Below are 18,639 nucleotides of genomic sequence, written 5' to 3' on the forward strand. Positions count from 1 at the left end.
AGTAAACATAGTAATGAGTCACTATCGGTTAGATGAGTTTTCGTACAAATGATTTCTGAAGTACAATGATAATGGTCGATGTGCTGTGCTGTCCGCTAAAATTCACAGCCGACCATTGCTCATTGCTCATTGGCGCCCTCTTTGTCGCTAAAGTCCAATTCTTTCATTTTCATCCCAAAAATTTCATACCGTTTACTTCCGTGTATGAGATCATATCATTGAACGGGGGGGGGGGGTATGATGTGTATTTGGCAAAGAAACCAATTGCGTTATTGTCATATGTGGCGAATTTGGCTTTCCTTATCGCCTTATATCAGGAGAAGTTTGAGTAAAAGTTGTTGAGTCTCTGTTTCATATATAGATACTAGTATAACAATGTTGTAAAAAACCCCTTCTACTTTTGCAAATGTGTTTTTCCACTTTTATTGATATACAATTTGACTTAAATGCGTCAGACGTGTATGGCAAACATATTTACGCATATTAATTGGTTTTGTATGTTTTTTTTCTTGTTTTTTTTTTTCTTTTTTCCAAAGCTGTGTCAAAGTGCTCTAGCAGGGTATTAGGCCCTGGGTGAGCAAGTCATCGTTGTATAACACGAAAACACAAATAATACGATCATTTTCTCACCAAATAATTGTGCCAAGTTTTATATATTCTTCTCTGATTTGTATAATGGGTATAATTTTTAATTGGCCGACATATTGAAAAAAGAAAATCTGGAAAAAAATTATGCGGGTTTGAGTTTTAAAAAGATTACAACATTTGATTAGGGCAGGTGCCTGCATATGGCGAATAGCGTTTCTGATCTGAAACGAAACCAAGCGAGTCGTTGAAGATATATTTAACTATCAAAAATATACGTTAACATCTATGAGTATATGTCTTCTCACGTAGTTTTATTATTATATTTAAATGGCACTCAGCGAATATTGAACAAATAATAAGTGTGATGCAAGTCTGCCAACGAAAACAAAACATAACCAGTCTAGTATTTGGGGTATGAGAATTTGGTATTTTTATTGTTTGAAATTTTCCCCGACATAACTGACACTACGTGTTTGTTTAGTCTCTCTGAAATTTCTGTTTACCAACATAACTACTTTACAGCCCACTCATATTTCGACTAGTCAGACAGTCACTCAAGGGTGTTCTCATTTATTAGCCATCATGATGGACACTGACAAACCCCAAACATGCCCGCTACCAGGCGCGGAGGCGTGTTACCTTCTTATGTGGTCAGTTTTAATGTTAAGCATTAATACTAATTCCAGGGTCATATACTTAATATATAATAAAATATGACGCGAAATTGGGGTGCGGAAAGACTTCGATCAGTGACGGTTTAAAATATTTTATTGTTGAGTAAATGTAATTATTATGGATATATTGCCAAACCAGTTTTAGAAGCAGGCCAGGGTACGGGGTTCGGTTCTATTGACTTAGATGGATTGTTTGGCTTACTTTAGCACCATATTGACAGAAGCGTCGTCGATCTGGGCAAGTTGGAATCGATACCATTGATGCATATTATTATTTGTCGTTACTATGGTAAATATGTAGGCTGGGATTACACATTAAAACAAAAACAAAATTGTGGACTCACTGGTGCAAGATTAGCCCGGATATGTCTAAAAGATTAACTATATTGTCATGCCTTGACCAGTCTGGGATTGCACATATGGATAATTATAACCAATTTACTCATTTATTCATACAATCGAGCTGTTGGCATAGTTACTGACACTCTTTTTAATTACATTAACCACACAAATATATTATTTTGCTGTTACGATCTTTTAATGTATGCCCGAATTCAACGACAATAACATTTTTCACGAATATACATATTGTAACTTGTCTTATAGTTCTATTTAGAGTGGGATCTTTTGACAGTATAGTTGCAGACGAGTGTCTTGGTGATCTGCAATCTAATATTCTTCACCTTCTTCCTCGCCTTCGCCTTCAACGGAGTCGACGCCGACCTCTTCGTAGTCCTTCTCCAGAGCTGCGAGATCTTCACGAGCCTCGGAGAATTCACCTTCCTCCATACCTTCTCCAACATACCAGTGAACGAAGGCACGTTTGGCGTACATCAAATCGAATTTGTGGTCAAGGCGAGCCCAGGCCTCGGCGATGGCTGTAGTGTTGCTCAACATGCAGACGGCACGCTGCACTTTAGCCAGGTCACCGCCGGGAACAACGGTTGGTGGTTGGTAGTTGATACCAACTTTGAAACCAGTGGGACACCAATCGACGAACTGAATGGTACGCTTGGTCTTGATGGTAGCGATGGCTGCGTTGACATCTTTTGGTACAACATCACCACGGTACAACATACAACATGCCATGTACTTGCCGTGGCGGGGGTCGCATTTCACCATCTGGTTGGCTGGCTCAAAGCAGGCATTGGTGATTTCAGCAACGGACAACTGCTCATGGTAGGCCTTCTCAGCGGAGATGACTGGAGCGTAGGTGGCCAGTGGGAAGTGGATACGTGGGTAGGGCACCAGGTTGGTCTGGAACTCAGTCAAGTCGACATTAAGGGCACCATCAAAACGAAGAGATGCGGTGATGGAGGAAACAATCTGGCCAATCAAACGGTTCAAGTTGGTGTAGGTTGGACGTTCGATGTCAAGGTTACGGCGACAGATATCGTAGATAGCTTCGTTGTCAACCATGAATGCACAGTCAGAGTGTTCCAGGGTGGTATGGGTTGTCAGGATGGAGTTGTATGGTTCGACGACAGCGGTGGAGACCTGAGGGGCTGGATATACAGCAAACTCAAGCTTGGATTTCTTACCATAGTCGACAGAGAGACGTTCCATCAACAACGATGTGAAACCAGAACCAGTGCCGCCGCCAAAGCTGTGGAAGATGAGGAAACCTTGCAGCCCTGTGCATTGATCGGCTAACTTGCGTATTCTGTCTAAAACCAAGTCGATAATTTCTTTACCAATGGTGTAGTGGCCTCGGGCGTAGTTGTTGGCGGCATCTTCTTTACCAGTAATCAGTTGTTCTGGGTGAAATAGTTGGCGGTATGTACCAGTACGGACCTCATCTGCAATAGAAAAGCATTGAGAGTGGTAAGTTTAAAATTAAAAACAACATCATTTGTCTCAAATACGATGAAATAATATCAATAGAAATACTGTGAACATAAAACAGAAATACTAACCGATTACAGTTGGTTCCAAGTCGACAAATACGGCACGGGGCACGTGTTTTCCAGCGCCGGTCTCACTGAAGAAAGTGTTGAAAGAATCGTCACCGCCTCCAATGGTCTTGTCGCTTGGCATCTGGCCATCGGGCTGAATTCCGTGCTCAAGACAGTACAGTTCCCAGCAGGCATTACCGATCTGGACACCGGCTTGGCCAACGTGGACAGAAATACATTCACGCTGTTGAGAGAAAAAAAATGTTCAAAGGTCAGTTGGTGGTAATTCGCGGTTTGTTGGTAGCAACCACTATATCGATACGCCGTTTGATTGAAAAGATGGGGCCAGTAAGGTTCTCTAAACTGTAAGGCCGGATGGTACATTTGGTGAAAACATACTGAATTTCACATACATGTACTAAGTATTTAAGGTACGAACTTGTACGACTGCAAATGTAAGTAAGAGCGGATATAACATTTCCAAATTCAGTATCACCTTTCAAATTTGAATTTAACGGTTTATATCGTTGTATACCCAGGACTACGATGTAGAAAGACATCGAAAAATTACCGCAAATTCTAACGCAATGTTTAAAAACAACTAGATCGGTAAACTCGGCGAAGTCTACTCACCATTTTCGGTTGATTTCTTTTATAAACACGAAGTACTGAAGAAGATGGTCTGCAAAATTTCCGTCCTTAGCTCACACAGAGACTGTAACGAGTCGATCGTGAGGAAACGAATTGAAATCCTCGCAACGGCAATGCTGTTTTATACTACCTGTATCCATCATTTGTCATAGTAACGGAACGAACCATTATGTAAACAGTGTGCATCACACATGTATTGGCACGGAACAACGTAAAACATGACATGATTTTGACATTTTCATTTCTAAAAATATTTCGAACGTGAGTTTAAATATATATACAATGCATAATTTTGTATTTATTTCCAGAATGTGGAATAATTCGAAAAGGTCCCCCTCATATAGTAAGTTGACCCACCTGCATTCAATAGAACCCACCGCAATTTACATAGCAACCGTCGCCAAGACTCATTATTGCTCACTTTACTCAGAGCGTAACGCGTCTCATTGAGCACTGTGAAACTAGATCCCCGTGAAACACTGGTTTAACAGTACTACTTGCTTGTTTGCGTGTTTTGTTTTATTCATGTGCTCAAAAGACACAGTTAAACATAAATTTATTATTGTTTTAAGTTTACTCTAACAAAATAATACATATTAACATCACCCTATAGTTGTTGCTTCATGGCGCGGATGGATACAATTGCCTCGGATGTGTTATGTTAGACTTTGTCCATCATGTGCACGATTGAAAAAAACAAACTTGAACTCGTCATTATTTGCTTTTGGTCATGTTGCCATGAGCAGCTGGCACTACACACAATCATATTCTTGTTATGGAAGAAACTTGGAGGTACGCAAGTACATTTTATTGTGCATTCAGTGGTGCGAACATTCTTGACTACCAGCCATGCGAAACCCCCTGTTATTGTCCGTTTTGTGTATCCCAATGTTGTTGACATAACTTGTCAATGCATGAAATAAACAAGGGCCTGTCTAAACATAGCCAACACACGCACAATAAACACACGGTATTACTAGTATGATGATAACACAAACGTTCATAGCTCGTACCACAGTCCATTTATCCCGGGATAAAGGGACTGTGCTCGAACACATCCCAGGAATCGCTGTACGTTCTGTGCAAATAAAATAATAAACAAGGCACGAGTTTGTACTCTTTTCATGACATTCATAAACATATTTCATTTTTTTGTCAGCAGAAAAATCATAAATTTTAACTTAAATAGTATTTCACATATTGCTCTGGGCATGTGCGTGCTTGGATGAGGCGATTACAATGTATATAATGTTTGCGATCAACCCCCAGATAACCTCGGATAATTCGGGAGCAGATTTGTTTTCTTAGTTACCGCTCAATCCCGTCGACTCGCACCGGTTGTCTTCTCTAACAACCACAATTTCATTACGATCTGTGAAATAATTTGCTGTTTTGTGTTTATTTCACGAACATTCGCCAGCTTATTCGGGCAAACAATTCAGTAAATATACAAGAGCCTGAGTGTATATTGAATTTTGTCACGGTTGTTCAAGATATGTAGCCACCACACGGTCCGTGCATGTCCGGGATGTCTCGACTACGCAAATCTGTACCCGACATGCCTACTCGTTGTAATCACAGTGTTTCAATGGTGATTGACGGAATTAATGGAATTAATGACACCCATTATGTACATGTTTCTGTATACATCAGTGGTTTTTTCTGAGTGTAAATCACTTCGATCTGCTACATTTATAACTAACGAGTTGTAACAACTTATGACAGGCCAAAGTACACGGTTTACTTTGCAACACCATCTGTCTTATCGAGTCGTGACAAATCCACCTGACGTGTTTAGACAGTGGTGGCATCACGATCTTGTGATAATTGTTGTAATAAATTACGTACGTGGTGGAATGGGGCGTCAGTGTTTTGATTTATGAGTAGCCTGTGTGTTTGTGTATCCAGAGAGTTACTATGGAGATAAAAAAAAAAAGTACCTTACGAAATTCGACGAGTTGTCACGCACATGTTTACATCATTATATTAGTTGGTTCAGTGGACATCCATAAATGATAGGAATACTATTGGCGTGTCGTACATCTTAGTGAATAATCCTGTAACGAGCGCCGACGGCAACCTCTGGCGATTTCATCCTCACATACGATACCAAGACCAGAATAAACCCATCGAAGTAAATCAAAACTCAAGAGGCGACGCTTAGAAAAAAATGTATTTATAACAAATAATTTACACGCATGAGTTGAGAAAAGCACAAATATGGCAACAGTTTTTCCATATTCTCTGGAATGGTCTTATGGCCAACCCCTAACCGCGTTAGATGACAGTGTATGAAAACCGTGTATTTACGGGTATGCTGATCGTCCTTTGACCAGTTTACTCGACTATCCATGAAACTTTGGTGTCTCAAGTGCAAGAATTTTTTAAAGTATTACATATTACAAATTATATTTTTCTATGAGAATTACGTTTTGATTTAATTCCATGAAATTTATCTAAATACTGAATCGTCCGGCTACTGTATTTACACATATTCACATTCTATACCTGCATTGGGAGCCTAGTGACAATTCTTCATTCCTACCTAATAATATCAGAGGTGTGAGGTGTGAACACCGCATATTTTACACCATGACGTACAGCGCTAACGTGGTCGGTTGTCTTAGCTTGGATACTCCGACTCACGTTACAAATATTAGCAAAAGATAACTGTTTAGTGTGTATTTTAATTTAGAAACGAAAGTATCCATACTAATCGCGATATGTGCAATAACATTATTGAGGGGAGGCAAGGGGGTAGCTGGTACAGTTTTACGGGAAATAAAAAGGACGTTTTACAATTTACAAGGAAAAAAAGACGTTTTTACAGTTGACAGTGTTAAAAAAAGGATCATTGCATGGTCCGAAGAGCTCTCCGGCTCAAATTCTCCGCCATTGCTGCGCCGTGTGTAGAGATGCATGCGCATATTACCCTCGTAATGCTCTTCATTCGGTTAGAGGGCCTTTTACGTCTTGACATTCAATTTTGTAGTGAATTTTGTCATCTAGTCGTTTTACAGTTTCTATAATGTAATTTCCCTGGATTATTCTTTACGATTTTTTTATTTGGATGTAAATCCTTGTACGTACCGAGAAAAATGACACATTTTTACAGTGTACGAAAAAAATATTTGATCGATTACGTTGTACGTCTAGCCTGTGATTACAGAATTACGGAATTTATTTTTTCAATTTACGTAGTACGAACAAAAAAATATTGCATTTACGTTGAACGAAAATAACCCCTGCCCCCCTCATTATTGTGCATACTATTGTCTGCATTGAGATTACGAGATACAATTAATTGCCCAGAGTATCTTTAGCAATGTGTGAGACAGGTTTTAACATGTGCCATGAGTTGTAAATGGCGTCTTCACACTCACATATTATTTTACTACCGACTAACACGTTAGAACAGATTACAATGTTCGTTATGCCACTAAGTGCATATTGTACTTAGCATTGATGGTATGTGGGAGGCGTGTCATAATGTATTTATGACTAATAGGGTCCACGACGCCTCTTACAACAGTAACTAACTCGAAACCTCCCATTGACGACATAACAATTTGACAAACAGGGCTATTTTACACATACAAGTACCGGTACTCAACATTTGAAAGAAAAAATGTTTTTAAACAGTGTCAACTTGAGTTGAGTTGAATGCCCAAAATGAAGACGATCAATTCACGCTGGTACTGGTGAAATAAGTTTACCAAGATATTTATTTATTTATTTATTAACACACAACATCCCCCGGAGGGGATGAAAAGGGTTACAAATCAGATATTAGTAAAAGAAAAATAACCACATAAAGAGTAAGGGAACAAAAAGGCATAAAAAAAAAAAAAAGATAATAAGTTGAATACAAGGAATGTATTACTGGCTTAGTTTATGTAGGTGCTGCTGTCTTGTATTAAAACAGTTTTTTAAATATTGCGCTAAAGGAATTGACATTTTCTCGTCACTTAGTAATGATATGAATTTATTTTCATTACTAAATTTGTCAAAATTTGGTATACGTTTATTAGCTACAATGTAAAGTTTTGATCTTATTTCATTGTAATGAGGACAATTTGTGACAAAATGTTGTTCATCTTCAACATGGTCATTGTCGCACATATTGCAGACTCTGTCTTTAAAATCCAATCCTGTATGCCGGCCTGTTTCAATTTTCAGACAGTGGTTGCCAAGTCTAAATTTTGTTAAGGATTTGCGAAGTTCACTGTTTTTCATAATTGTTAAGTAGTTTTCTTGTTCTATTTTGGTTTTAAAAAGTTTGTAGGTTCTTAGTTTATTTTTAGAATTTGATTTTTTCCTATTGTCATTATTTATTTCATTTTTCCACTCAGTTGTAAACTCTTCTTTTAATTTCTCATCAATTGTTTTTAATTTTGATAATGAGATAATATTTGTTTCATTTAAAAGATAAGAATGGTTAATATTATTTAATATCAGATCAAGTTTTTTAAACCATTTACTTTTAATAATTTTATTGACATAGTATGCTTCTTGAAGTAGAGTATTTGTGGAATTTGCAATACGATTGGCATATTTTATCATTTGTTTCTTAATAAAAGAGTCAAGAGGTAATTTTCCCAATTCACTATATATTGCCATGATTGGTGTATTTTTTGAGATACCAAGAATGTACCGATAGTATGTAAGCTGAACATCCTCTACAATTGATTTTGTAGAGCTTTCTTCTCCCCAAATGTCACTCCCATACACAATAACTGGTCTGATAAGTTTATCAAATAGTGACAGTAGTATGGACATGTCCAGATTACCAGATCCAATTTTGGTCTTTAATGAGAATAAGGCTTTTATTCCTTTTCTTTTTAGGTTTTTCATTGCATCTTTAAATTTACCATTTGGACTCATAGTTAAGCCAAGATAATTGAAATCTTTAACTATATTGATTTCTTTTCCTTCATAAAAGAATATTTCCTTGTTAAGGAGTCTGTTACACTTATTGAATATCATTATTTTTGTTTTATCTGTGTTGACAGACAACTGCCATTTTGATGTGTAGGCTGATAGTTTATCCAAACAGTTTTGTAATCCCCTTTTGGATTTTGAAAGAATCACAATATCATCTGCATAAAGAAGGCAATTAATGGGTGTGTTGTGTAACAGTGTAGGGTCACAATGATCATTATCAAAAATATCAGGCAGGTCATTAATAAATAAATTAAACAGACTTGGGCTAAGGTTGCATCCTTGTTTTACTCCGATATTTGAACAAAATGATTCTGTTAAACCATTTCTTGTTTTTACCTTATATTTCACATCACCATACATATCTTTTATAATTTTGTACATATTACCATTTACACCATTTTTCAACAATTTATAAAAAAGACCTTCATGCCAAACACTATCAAAGGCTTTTTTGAGGTCTACAAAGCAGGCATAAATTTTATTTGATGTTTTCAATTTATTTTTATCATTTGCCTGATGGATGATCTCCTTGTCCTGATGGAGGTATTTATTAATAATAGTTTTCAGGATAAACAGATTGTCTGTTGTCCGACAGTCTTTCCTGAATCCAAATTGTTTATTAGAGAGGATATTATTTTTTTCTAGATATGAAACTAGTCTTGTGTTTAAAATACTATTAAATAATTTACCTAAACAACTTGAAATTGCTATTCCCCTGTAATTAGAAGGGTTCAATTTTGATCCAGATTTGTGCAAGGGTACAATAAGACTAGTATTCCAAGAATCGGGGAATTTGCCAGACATGAACACTATGTTAAAAAGTTTTTGTAGTGCGTCTGACAGGTAATAACCACCACATTTAAAAACCTCATTACTGATTTTGTCTTCTGCTGATGACTTATTATTTTTTAATTGGCTAATTGCTTTTTTAATTTCATTTTTTTGAATAGGACCATTCAAAGATTCTGTATTGACTGCGTCCACACTTTTCTCTAAAGTTTCTAGATGTGTTTTCATATTAGAGTGAACAGTGTTGTTTTTATTTAACAGTTTTTTAAAGTAAATTAACCAGTCCCCAGGTGAAATAGGTTCATTATCTGAATGTGTTATACTGTCATTGTTTAAATCATTCAGTATTTTCCAAAATTTAGATGTATCACTTTTTGATTTTTCAAGCTCATTCAGTTTTAACTGTTTTAGGGCATGTTTCTTTTTCCTGACTAAATTTTTGAATTGCTTTTTTGTTTTGAAGTATCTACCACGAATAATCGGGTCTAGTGGATGTTTCTGCAGTAATTTTGAAATATTTTTTAATTCTACGCGAAGCAACCAGCAATCATTATCAAACCATTATCATTATCAAAGATGTATCGCTCCGCTATAATTTCAAAACCGATTGGATTTCGGCTTAGATTCCATCCACAAATTTAAGACTGGGTTACTCTGGTATTATATTAAATAAAACAGTCTGAAATACAAGCATGTCATCGACTTTGTTTGTTTTTAAATGGAGGGGATATATTAACGTTGATAAGGTACAACTGAGCGATGCTACAGTGGTGATTCTGTCTGCGTCAACGAGTATCAAATTCTCCAAGCATAGACTTTTAATGCCGTTGGCGGCGTGCTTTCGTATACCGAATCAGTTATTGGAATCAGTCGCCTGTCGGGCATTGCTGCTTGATCAGAGAAGTTATGGTCATTGGGTTCGATTCCCGAACCCGACTGTTCATAGTACAGTCGGATATGACTTCCAAACACGTGACATTAGGTTTAATAGAAAGATTTCACGTTCAACACCAACAATAAACAAAACACTTCAATGTCCGAAAATGTGGCCTGGCACAAAACACGGAAAAAATAAAACACGTTAATACAAATTCTAACTGTGGTGTCAAATAATTAGAGACACTGTGGTTCTCATAATGTACCTCTGAGTATATATATATATATCTGATACAGTATACTGTATTTTGTAACAATATTCGAAAAGGCTTTGGATTTGGTTGTGCAGTGTTGCATATTTGGAATTCATATACAATCTGACGTCAATCAAACAAACAAACGCACAATAAGAATACCCGCTACTATATCTGGGTTACGACCAGACCGTCACAAAATTGGGTGATACCAAATACAAAAACAATAACTAATATAATAATTAAAAATCAAAAACAAACAAAAACACACATATGATATTAAAAAAGAAGTGTATTAATAATCACAGCAGTTACGACACATCGTTTGAATATTTTGGGTGAAATTCTAGCGGCTTCTCAGGAAGAACGTGTGATTTACCTTCACTTTCCCCCCATTCACAAATAATAGTTTTCTCTCTTACCAGCGAGGTGGAACACGTTTTAATCCAAGTGTTTTTCACTGACTCTTCGTGTAATTTTGAAAAAAATAATTTACGACTGGTATATCTCAAATGCTCGTCTATATATAATCTGCTTTAAATTTATTGTAATTGCGTTTGTCTGTTTGCAACGGAGTAGAATAAAATATATTTTCTCAATATAATAAAATGTAAAATGCACAATTATGCAAATATCTATGGATATGTTTGCCTTTTTCTTTTTTTTAATTTGAGAGTAATATAAACAAATCATTACATTTTATATTCATATTCCAGAATGGTAATAAGGTTGTAGTTATATATTTATTTATGTCTACGTTAATTATATACTGAGGTAGAAAGTTTAGAATGGGATTCATTTTTCGTTTCCCTTTTCGTACATGCAACTAGTTCCGTTATTTCGGTCTTTACTGTCTCAATTTCTAGGTATTTATTAATAATCTCTCCAAAAACGTTTTTTTTTGGAGGGTGGGGGGGGGGGCTGAACATAATTCAGTTACATGGTGGTTTCACTTCGTTAAAACAACATTGCATCATCAGGTTCTTCTGCCACGTCATTTTAATGAATGAGGGCGCAATACACTCGACCGTAGATGGCGATGTCTGTAAATGTAAATTGGGCGTGGTATTCATTATAGCTTTCAGAACTGACTCATCGATAGGAAAGCTACAAAACACTTCCTAATTGCAGACAACTTATCACATGCATATATTTGTATTGAATTTATGATATTTTTATGAAGGAGCTACACTAGCAATCTATTTTTTTTTATTTTATTATGAAAAAAAAAATTAAAAAGGGTACATCACAAGATTTTGATTTACAAAAGCAATAAAAAACACACCCCCCCCCAACTCTTGCTTTTGGGTACATGATTCATGTATTTATGCAACAAGGTCTAATTTTTTCAAACGTTTACATTGTCGCTTGGTACCTAAACTATAGTAACATTGACATCAGTTCCGCACTGTGACAATGAAAGAGGTCACCACCCCTGATATAGAGTTCAAGTTCGGCTGAGTAGGTAATTGCACAAGGAGATAATGAATGGAGAACAAAAATAAATTTGATTCACAGAAAATTCTCAATTGTCCTTTAATTTTATTTTGCAGTCTCCTGGACATATGATACAACATTTATTTTAACCTGTTGAACTCCAAGTTCAAGTTTGTTCACCTCCGCATATGAATCTACATAATTGTTTAGTATTTTTTTTTTTTGGATCAATTTTGTTCAAGGCATGTAACCAACGATAAATTACATCTATTTGTCGAAAATCAATAAAGAAATTATAGAAAAAAAATGTAAAAAATATGGTGTTATATAAACAAAAATGTGTACACAACAGCATAGTGGATGTATACAAATGTACCATAGAAGTAATTAGGTCAGGTCTTTTATTTTCTGAGATAAATGACTGAAACAGAGAATAATTTCGGTTGATCTTGTACTTCAGTCTTGTGTTAGACCACAATCTGATGAAAATTGAATCCTGGTTGGTGTTTATTTGTTATTGCAACGATATTTTTTTTTATAATTATCATAATTATTAACTTTTTGGGTTTCAATTAATTTACTGACAGAATTGTTTGTTTGCACAGATTAACTGTGAATTAAAAAATAATAATAAACAATAATTATAATATAAGAAATATCATTAAAATAAAACAATTAAGCCAATATTTTAATCAGAATAGTTTGACCCATGATACACATTGAGATCTTTAATCTGCTGAACTGAACCATTCTAAACTGTTCAAAATATAACAATCACAAGTTAATATGCAAGTTATATTCAGAGCATAGAGCCATGGTTTGCTCTTTAAAAAAATGAGACAATAGTCGTAAAACATTGGTGGTTTTCAGAATTAGGGAATAGTAGCAAATTTTATTCATATTTGTGATTTTACAGAAGACTGGATTAACACACACATTTCCTAACACGTGCAAACCACAAAAAAAATGTATAATCCTGGTATAAAAAGAATCCACTCTAAAAGCCTTATAAATACTGTAGAATACTTTATTTTCACTTGAATTCATTTTCGCTATTTTCGCTGAAGGGATGATTCAGTGAAAATAAAATCTAGCGAATATACTTTTTTTTCCTATATTTCACATTATACTCATCCAAAATCAGTGAAAATAAATTCCATACAAAACGCCCAAAAAGCCTTTTCAGCGAAAATTAATTTCAGCGAAAATAAAGTATTCCACAGTATTCATTTCAAAGAGGATAGCTTTGTAATGTGTGAAATTTACTCACTGCAATGAATGGGATGTGGCTCCAGAAAATTTAAATTTTTTTCAATTCAGAACTTTAATATCAATTTTGTAAATATCCAAAAATTTCAAACCAGCATTATTGCCACTAAATAGGACAAATATCAATGTAGAAAAAAGGACAACATTGAAATATTTTAATAAACAATATTTTTTCCTGTTTTCATCAAATCTTACAAGATACTACACAATGTTTCATGCATTCGCTATATTTTGAAATTAACAGTGCTTTTTTCCTCTCAATACATTTATACCCTAGCACAAACTTTTTCGGTATATAATTCAACACACAACCAAACACCATCATTCAAATCATTTTCCATCATATTCAAAATTAAACAATTGATACAAAAACTGTAATTTTCGTAGCATTTTCACTTACAGTCCCTCTATGAATTATATTTTAACAAATGTATAAAGTAAACAAAATACACAACTACGGAATACTATTAGTAAGTACTGGCGCAATTCAATGTAGACTGTTTTTATAATATCAGCTCATAATATCAGTTGGCGATGTAACCATGGACACAGTATCCAGGCAACTAGATCCAATGACATACATGCACAAGATACTGTCTGCCCAAATTTCAAATTTAATTAATAACTGTGAAATACGATTCTTCATAAAGACCACTGATTGATTTTCATTATCTCTGCTTCCATCCAGTTTTTGTCTGCCCATGTAAAGACAGCCATTCATAAAATTTACGCAAATAATCTTATCTAGACTTCATCTATGATAGTATCACGCATTGTGAGCAATTCTGAATAACTCAACAACAAACATATGTGCATTTTCACTTTGCATTGAACCATGGGAAAATATTGAACCATGGGTAATTGTCAAGCCAAATGTTGAGACAACTCCACTTGTAACATGACTGATTTTTATTTTTAATGTTGTATAACAAGGAGCATTGCACATTTTAAAATGGACATTTTATTGGGTTCCTTGGACAAGGGGATTCATGACATTTCAAGACAGAAGTCACCATGACTGTCCTCAAATTATTAAATTGTTGAAAATTTAACACTTTGAACGTGCTAATTTTTCCCGGCAACAATTTACACCAAATTTTACATATTTTTCTATAATTTTTGTTAGAGCCGGACCAGATAGACATATTTTTACATTGGTTAAAAGTCAAGATCAAAATTATTCAGATTTATTTTGTGGAATGCGAAATGATGTTCAAAAAGTTAAAGGTCGAATGATAAAGAATTGACAGTAAATTCTACATTGTTGTGATAAACTATGTATCTCGGGGGCAGCCAAATACAAGTCAGTGTGCTTGTTTACTTATTTGTTTTGACTATTTTCAGACAAATTCAAAAATCATTACTTTCAAAATCAATAATTATTCAAGGATTATTTCGCATGGAAATCTTATGAATAATAACTTTACTGCCAAAATGACTTTTTAAGGTATTAATTTCTTTGATATAATATAATCTTCAAAATGAGTTAAAAATGAGTGAAAATGAATAGATTTTATCAACAAATACATATATTTTTGTAATAGCGTTAATAGTATTTTTTTCATCATATATCATATGGATTATTAATTTTTTTGCGTGGCATTTTATACTGTTTTTGTCCATGTATTCTATCATACATTGTATGACCTTATGATGTTAAAAAACATGCTGTTTAAAAGAAAGAAGCCATTTTCTGCAATAGCAAATACAGCTTCACTACATATTGCACTAGAAAACCATCAATTTTTAAACCCAAATCCACTCTTATGAAACAGAATCACATTTTGACACGTTTTCACAATCACTGTGGAATCTACTGTGCTACAGACACACAGACTTCTACACAAATGTGTGGACCCAATGTGTAGACATTGGTTCATCAATGGGAGACAACTGTGAAACAACAGGTTAACAGCTTGTAAATTTTCAAAACAAACACAAAAAAACTCGACTGACTGCTGCTGATTCAATTACAGTTAAAAAATGGATTCAATCGGTGAAACTGAAAGAAGAACAGTGGCTGTGGCTACCCTGGCACGAACTAATGTAACTATAGGGTATCTGTACTAAAGCACACGATGGATACATTATTGGCTTGCGTGCGGGTGCCAGCTCTTTCCACGTTTTACTTGAATGTTTGTACAAGTATGCCGAATTGTCTAGGCACTCTGAGCCATCCGGTAAATGCTGGACACCACCATACACAAAGATACCGTGATCTCCAATGTCACGAACGACAGAACCTTTCCTCTTCGGTGGGTCCGGAATCAAATTAATGTCAGAGTTCTCGAGACTTATCCTCCTGGTCATTTTAGAAATGGCAACTTTGTATCTACCTAAACCAGAGAACTCCAGCGCGGTGGGAGTTTCCATTATCAGCGGAGGGAAGATTTGACAGGTGGGCTCCCAATTCATTTGCTTCCAGCACCAACTTTCCGATTCGGAAACTCGAAACCACTGATCTGTGTGCGTGTCATAATATTCGATGAGTCCCCCTTCGCGGATACCCATAGCGTAGATGTATCGGTTATTTAGAACTACCATTTCAAATCCAGCATGATCATCCATTGATGAAGCTTTCTCTATCCAACAATTGTGATCTGGGTCAAACACTTCAAGCGACCTCGGTGACAGGCTTCCTCCAAGCACGTAGATTCTACCGTTACAAATTACGGATTCACCAAATCGGTGGGGATTGCGTGTTTCGGGTAGAGTCTTCCACTCGCTTACAAGTGGATCAAACATTGATACATGATTTGAGTTATCCAGTAGTAGGGATCCTCCAATGACGATCATTTTGTTGTCCATAGCAACAGCAGGGCTACGACTGATCTTTTCAGGCAACGGCGGTAACGTAACCCAACGATCTTCGCAAAATACATACCCGTAAGCTGTATTTGTAGCAAATGACCCATTAATGTCATAACCAGTCCCGCCAGCCATTACGAGTAAATCCACAAGTCGACACGGCCTGGGTTGCAGTCTTAAATTATGACACACAACATCTTCTTCAGGAACCATATGATATCGTATGGCCTCCCTCACATACTCTCTACACCGAGTATTTTCTTCAACAAGTTTATTCTTCTCGACGACATCAAGCAAATATTTCTTATCCACTTGACACAGCCGAACACAACTCATAAGTCGAGGGAAATGTTCTTTTCTTTCGTTAATGTCTTTATTTGTCCAGCGCACGACAAACTCGAATATCTCCTCTTCTCGCTTCACTTTGATGTTCTCATTTGACATCATGCTGCATACTCTTTCCGCTGATAGATTAAGAAATGATTCCTGTGTCAGCAAGTCGCAAAAATTGCACTCAATCGCGTCTTCTGCCGAGGCCTTCAATTTCATCAAATCGTACAACTCGGCTATGTCCCTGACTTGTAAACAGTTGGACGAGGTCAATTGCTTCTCCATAAATGTTTCACAAAATCCCTTCACTTCAGTTATCATAAGATGATCAGCAGCCTTGAGAATGTCGTAGACATTATCTGCAGTGATCTCGATTCGTCCTGAGTACATGTATTTTAGGATACATTCCAAACCATCGGGGGAAGTACAGATCAATTCTACTCTTCCTGTTTGCGATTCCTGTAAGTTGCTGTGAAACAGTGACTCGAAATACGGACTGGAACCCGCGAGAACCACGCGATGCGCCTTGAATTCAAGGCCCTCTATTACAAGTGTCATGTCACACAACTCACCACTTTCTCTATAATGTTCTAGCCTCCGTAGAAGATCGGAAGAGTGGGAGATTTTCCCAAACGACTCCCCGCACAGTGTTTGGGCCGCCATTTTGTTAACCGTTCGACCGACCTTTAACTCTCCGTATCGACCGACGGAGGGCGCTCAGACAAAGACCTCTTGCGAAACATGCAGCCACGCAGAAAAAAACCCCATAAACCTCAGTTCTATGTAAAAATATACTGTATATAAATTTTACAGACATTCATATTTCTTTATTCATCGAATACAGTTACCGTTACCGGTTATTTTTGTTGTTATCGGTAGGATAATCCGTAAACATGACTCATAGTTGGCAGGATACTGACACGTCATTGCAGGACAGATTAATGGCCGGGGTAGACAATAGACAGAAATTTCCATACAACATGGTCAAACTGTCACACGCAATACGCCAACAATGTTTTATTGACGTGTTTATGGGACCCAATGATGATGTAAATACATGTTGTTTATGACTTTCTTTTAAGATCTGTAGTATTGTTGCTCATTTCATCGGGGCTGGAGCTAGTGCAAACATGTAATGATGAACTCGGTTTCCCAACTACGGACTTGCTTTTGTTCATACTGATAACACAATAAATAATTCACAGTCGTTCGCAGTGACGAGTCACATTGATTGAAATAAATTGTGCCCAAATCAATTTAAACGTCACGAAAATGTGCGCATGGCAAATCTATTCTAGATAATAATAGCAGCATCTCATGAAAGTGTCGAGAAGCCTGAGAGAGGCAGCATTGACCTTGCCGGGCCGTTGTAGTGACTTGCGTGCAGTCTTTTCTTTGTGTGTTTGTGTTTATGAAACAGTGATAAAAAAAAATATATTTTCCCGAGATTTCGCGATCACATTGATTTATAGATTTTTCATTATTTTATTCATGATTTAAAAAAAGAAAGAAACATAAACGGAATAGTGTATACAAGTCTATATCAAATATCAAAACAGAGATATTAAATTTAGTAAAATTAACACTTTTACTCTGTGACGCTAAAAACAAGTGCGTCCGAATACGTTCCTTAAAGGTGAGGTGTAAACATCGTCACGAACTGGTAGTTCTTTCACAGTCCACCTATAAAGGGGCCGTGATTTAGTAGAAATTACACACGGATAATTAATATGATCAAATACAATTATGAGTCTTAGCGTATCATCGTAGTGTATTTGTATATTCGTGGGTAAATGTCCTTGAAACTGTGAACATTTTTCCAAGGTATATAGTATATATATACGAAAAACATACGATACCGACTTTCCTGATCGGAACATGGAGCTAATCTTTTTTTTTTTTTTTTTCAAACGCGCCCTCTGTCGTTGGGAATGCGTACTGAAGTAGCTCAGACATTATTATTCGCTTCTGTCCGTGTTCAGGTAATTTTGACACTTAGATAGAAATTGAATTTCTTTTCTCGGGGCAATATTCCTTTCAATTGTGTTATACAATTGCCCCCGGTTCTGCTTCTGGCACCTCGCCTGGTATTTATTGTCAACATTTCGCCCAAGTTGTAGTCGG

General features: G+C 36.1%; 2 protein-coding genes across 2 annotated transcripts; both read right to left on the reverse strand.

The window, feature by feature from the left end:
* Positions 1-1,728: 1,728 nt before the first annotated feature.
* Positions 1,729-3,912, reverse strand: LOC100371327 (tubulin alpha-1A chain). Its single transcript, XM_002738785.4, has 3 exons — positions 3,791-3,912; positions 3,179-3,401; positions 1,729-3,061 (listed from the first exon to the last, which is right to left on the reverse strand). Exons 1-3 carry the CDS (start codon positions 3,791-3,793, stop codon positions 1,932-1,934), a joined length of 1,356 nt encoding a protein of 451 aa, XP_002738831.1. The 5' UTR covers positions 3,794-3,912; the 3' UTR covers positions 1,729-1,931.
* A 9,059-nt stretch (positions 3,913-12,971) lies between these two features.
* LOC100371787 (kelch-like protein 11) lies at positions 12,972-17,197 on the reverse strand. Its single transcript, XM_002738788.3, has one exon. The coding sequence runs from the start codon at positions 17,176-17,178 to the stop codon at positions 15,367-15,369; it is 1,812 nt and encodes a 603-aa protein (XP_002738834.2). The 5' UTR covers positions 17,179-17,197; the 3' UTR covers positions 12,972-15,366.
* Positions 17,198-18,639: the final 1,442 nt, after the last annotated feature.

Source organism: Saccoglossus kowalevskii, chromosome 13, assembly GCF_978046115.1.
Source record: "Saccoglossus kowalevskii chromosome 13, keSacKowa6.1, whole genome shotgun sequence".
Classification (NCBI taxonomy): Eukaryota; Metazoa; Hemichordata; class Enteropneusta; family Harrimaniidae; genus Saccoglossus; species Saccoglossus kowalevskii.

What these genes read in the sequence shown, in the direction of transcription:
- LOC100371327 (XM_002738785.4), bottom strand. An exon ending in CTTGGAACCAACTGTAATCG is followed by an intron (nt 3,062 to 3,178) that starts GTTAGTATTTCT and finishes TTTCTATTGCAG; the next exon opens with ATGAGGTCCGTACTGGTACA.
- LOC100371787 (XM_002738788.3), bottom strand. Translation starts at nt 17,178, where the DNA reads ATGGCGGCCCAAACACTGTGCGGGGAGTCGTTTGGGAAAATCTCCCAC.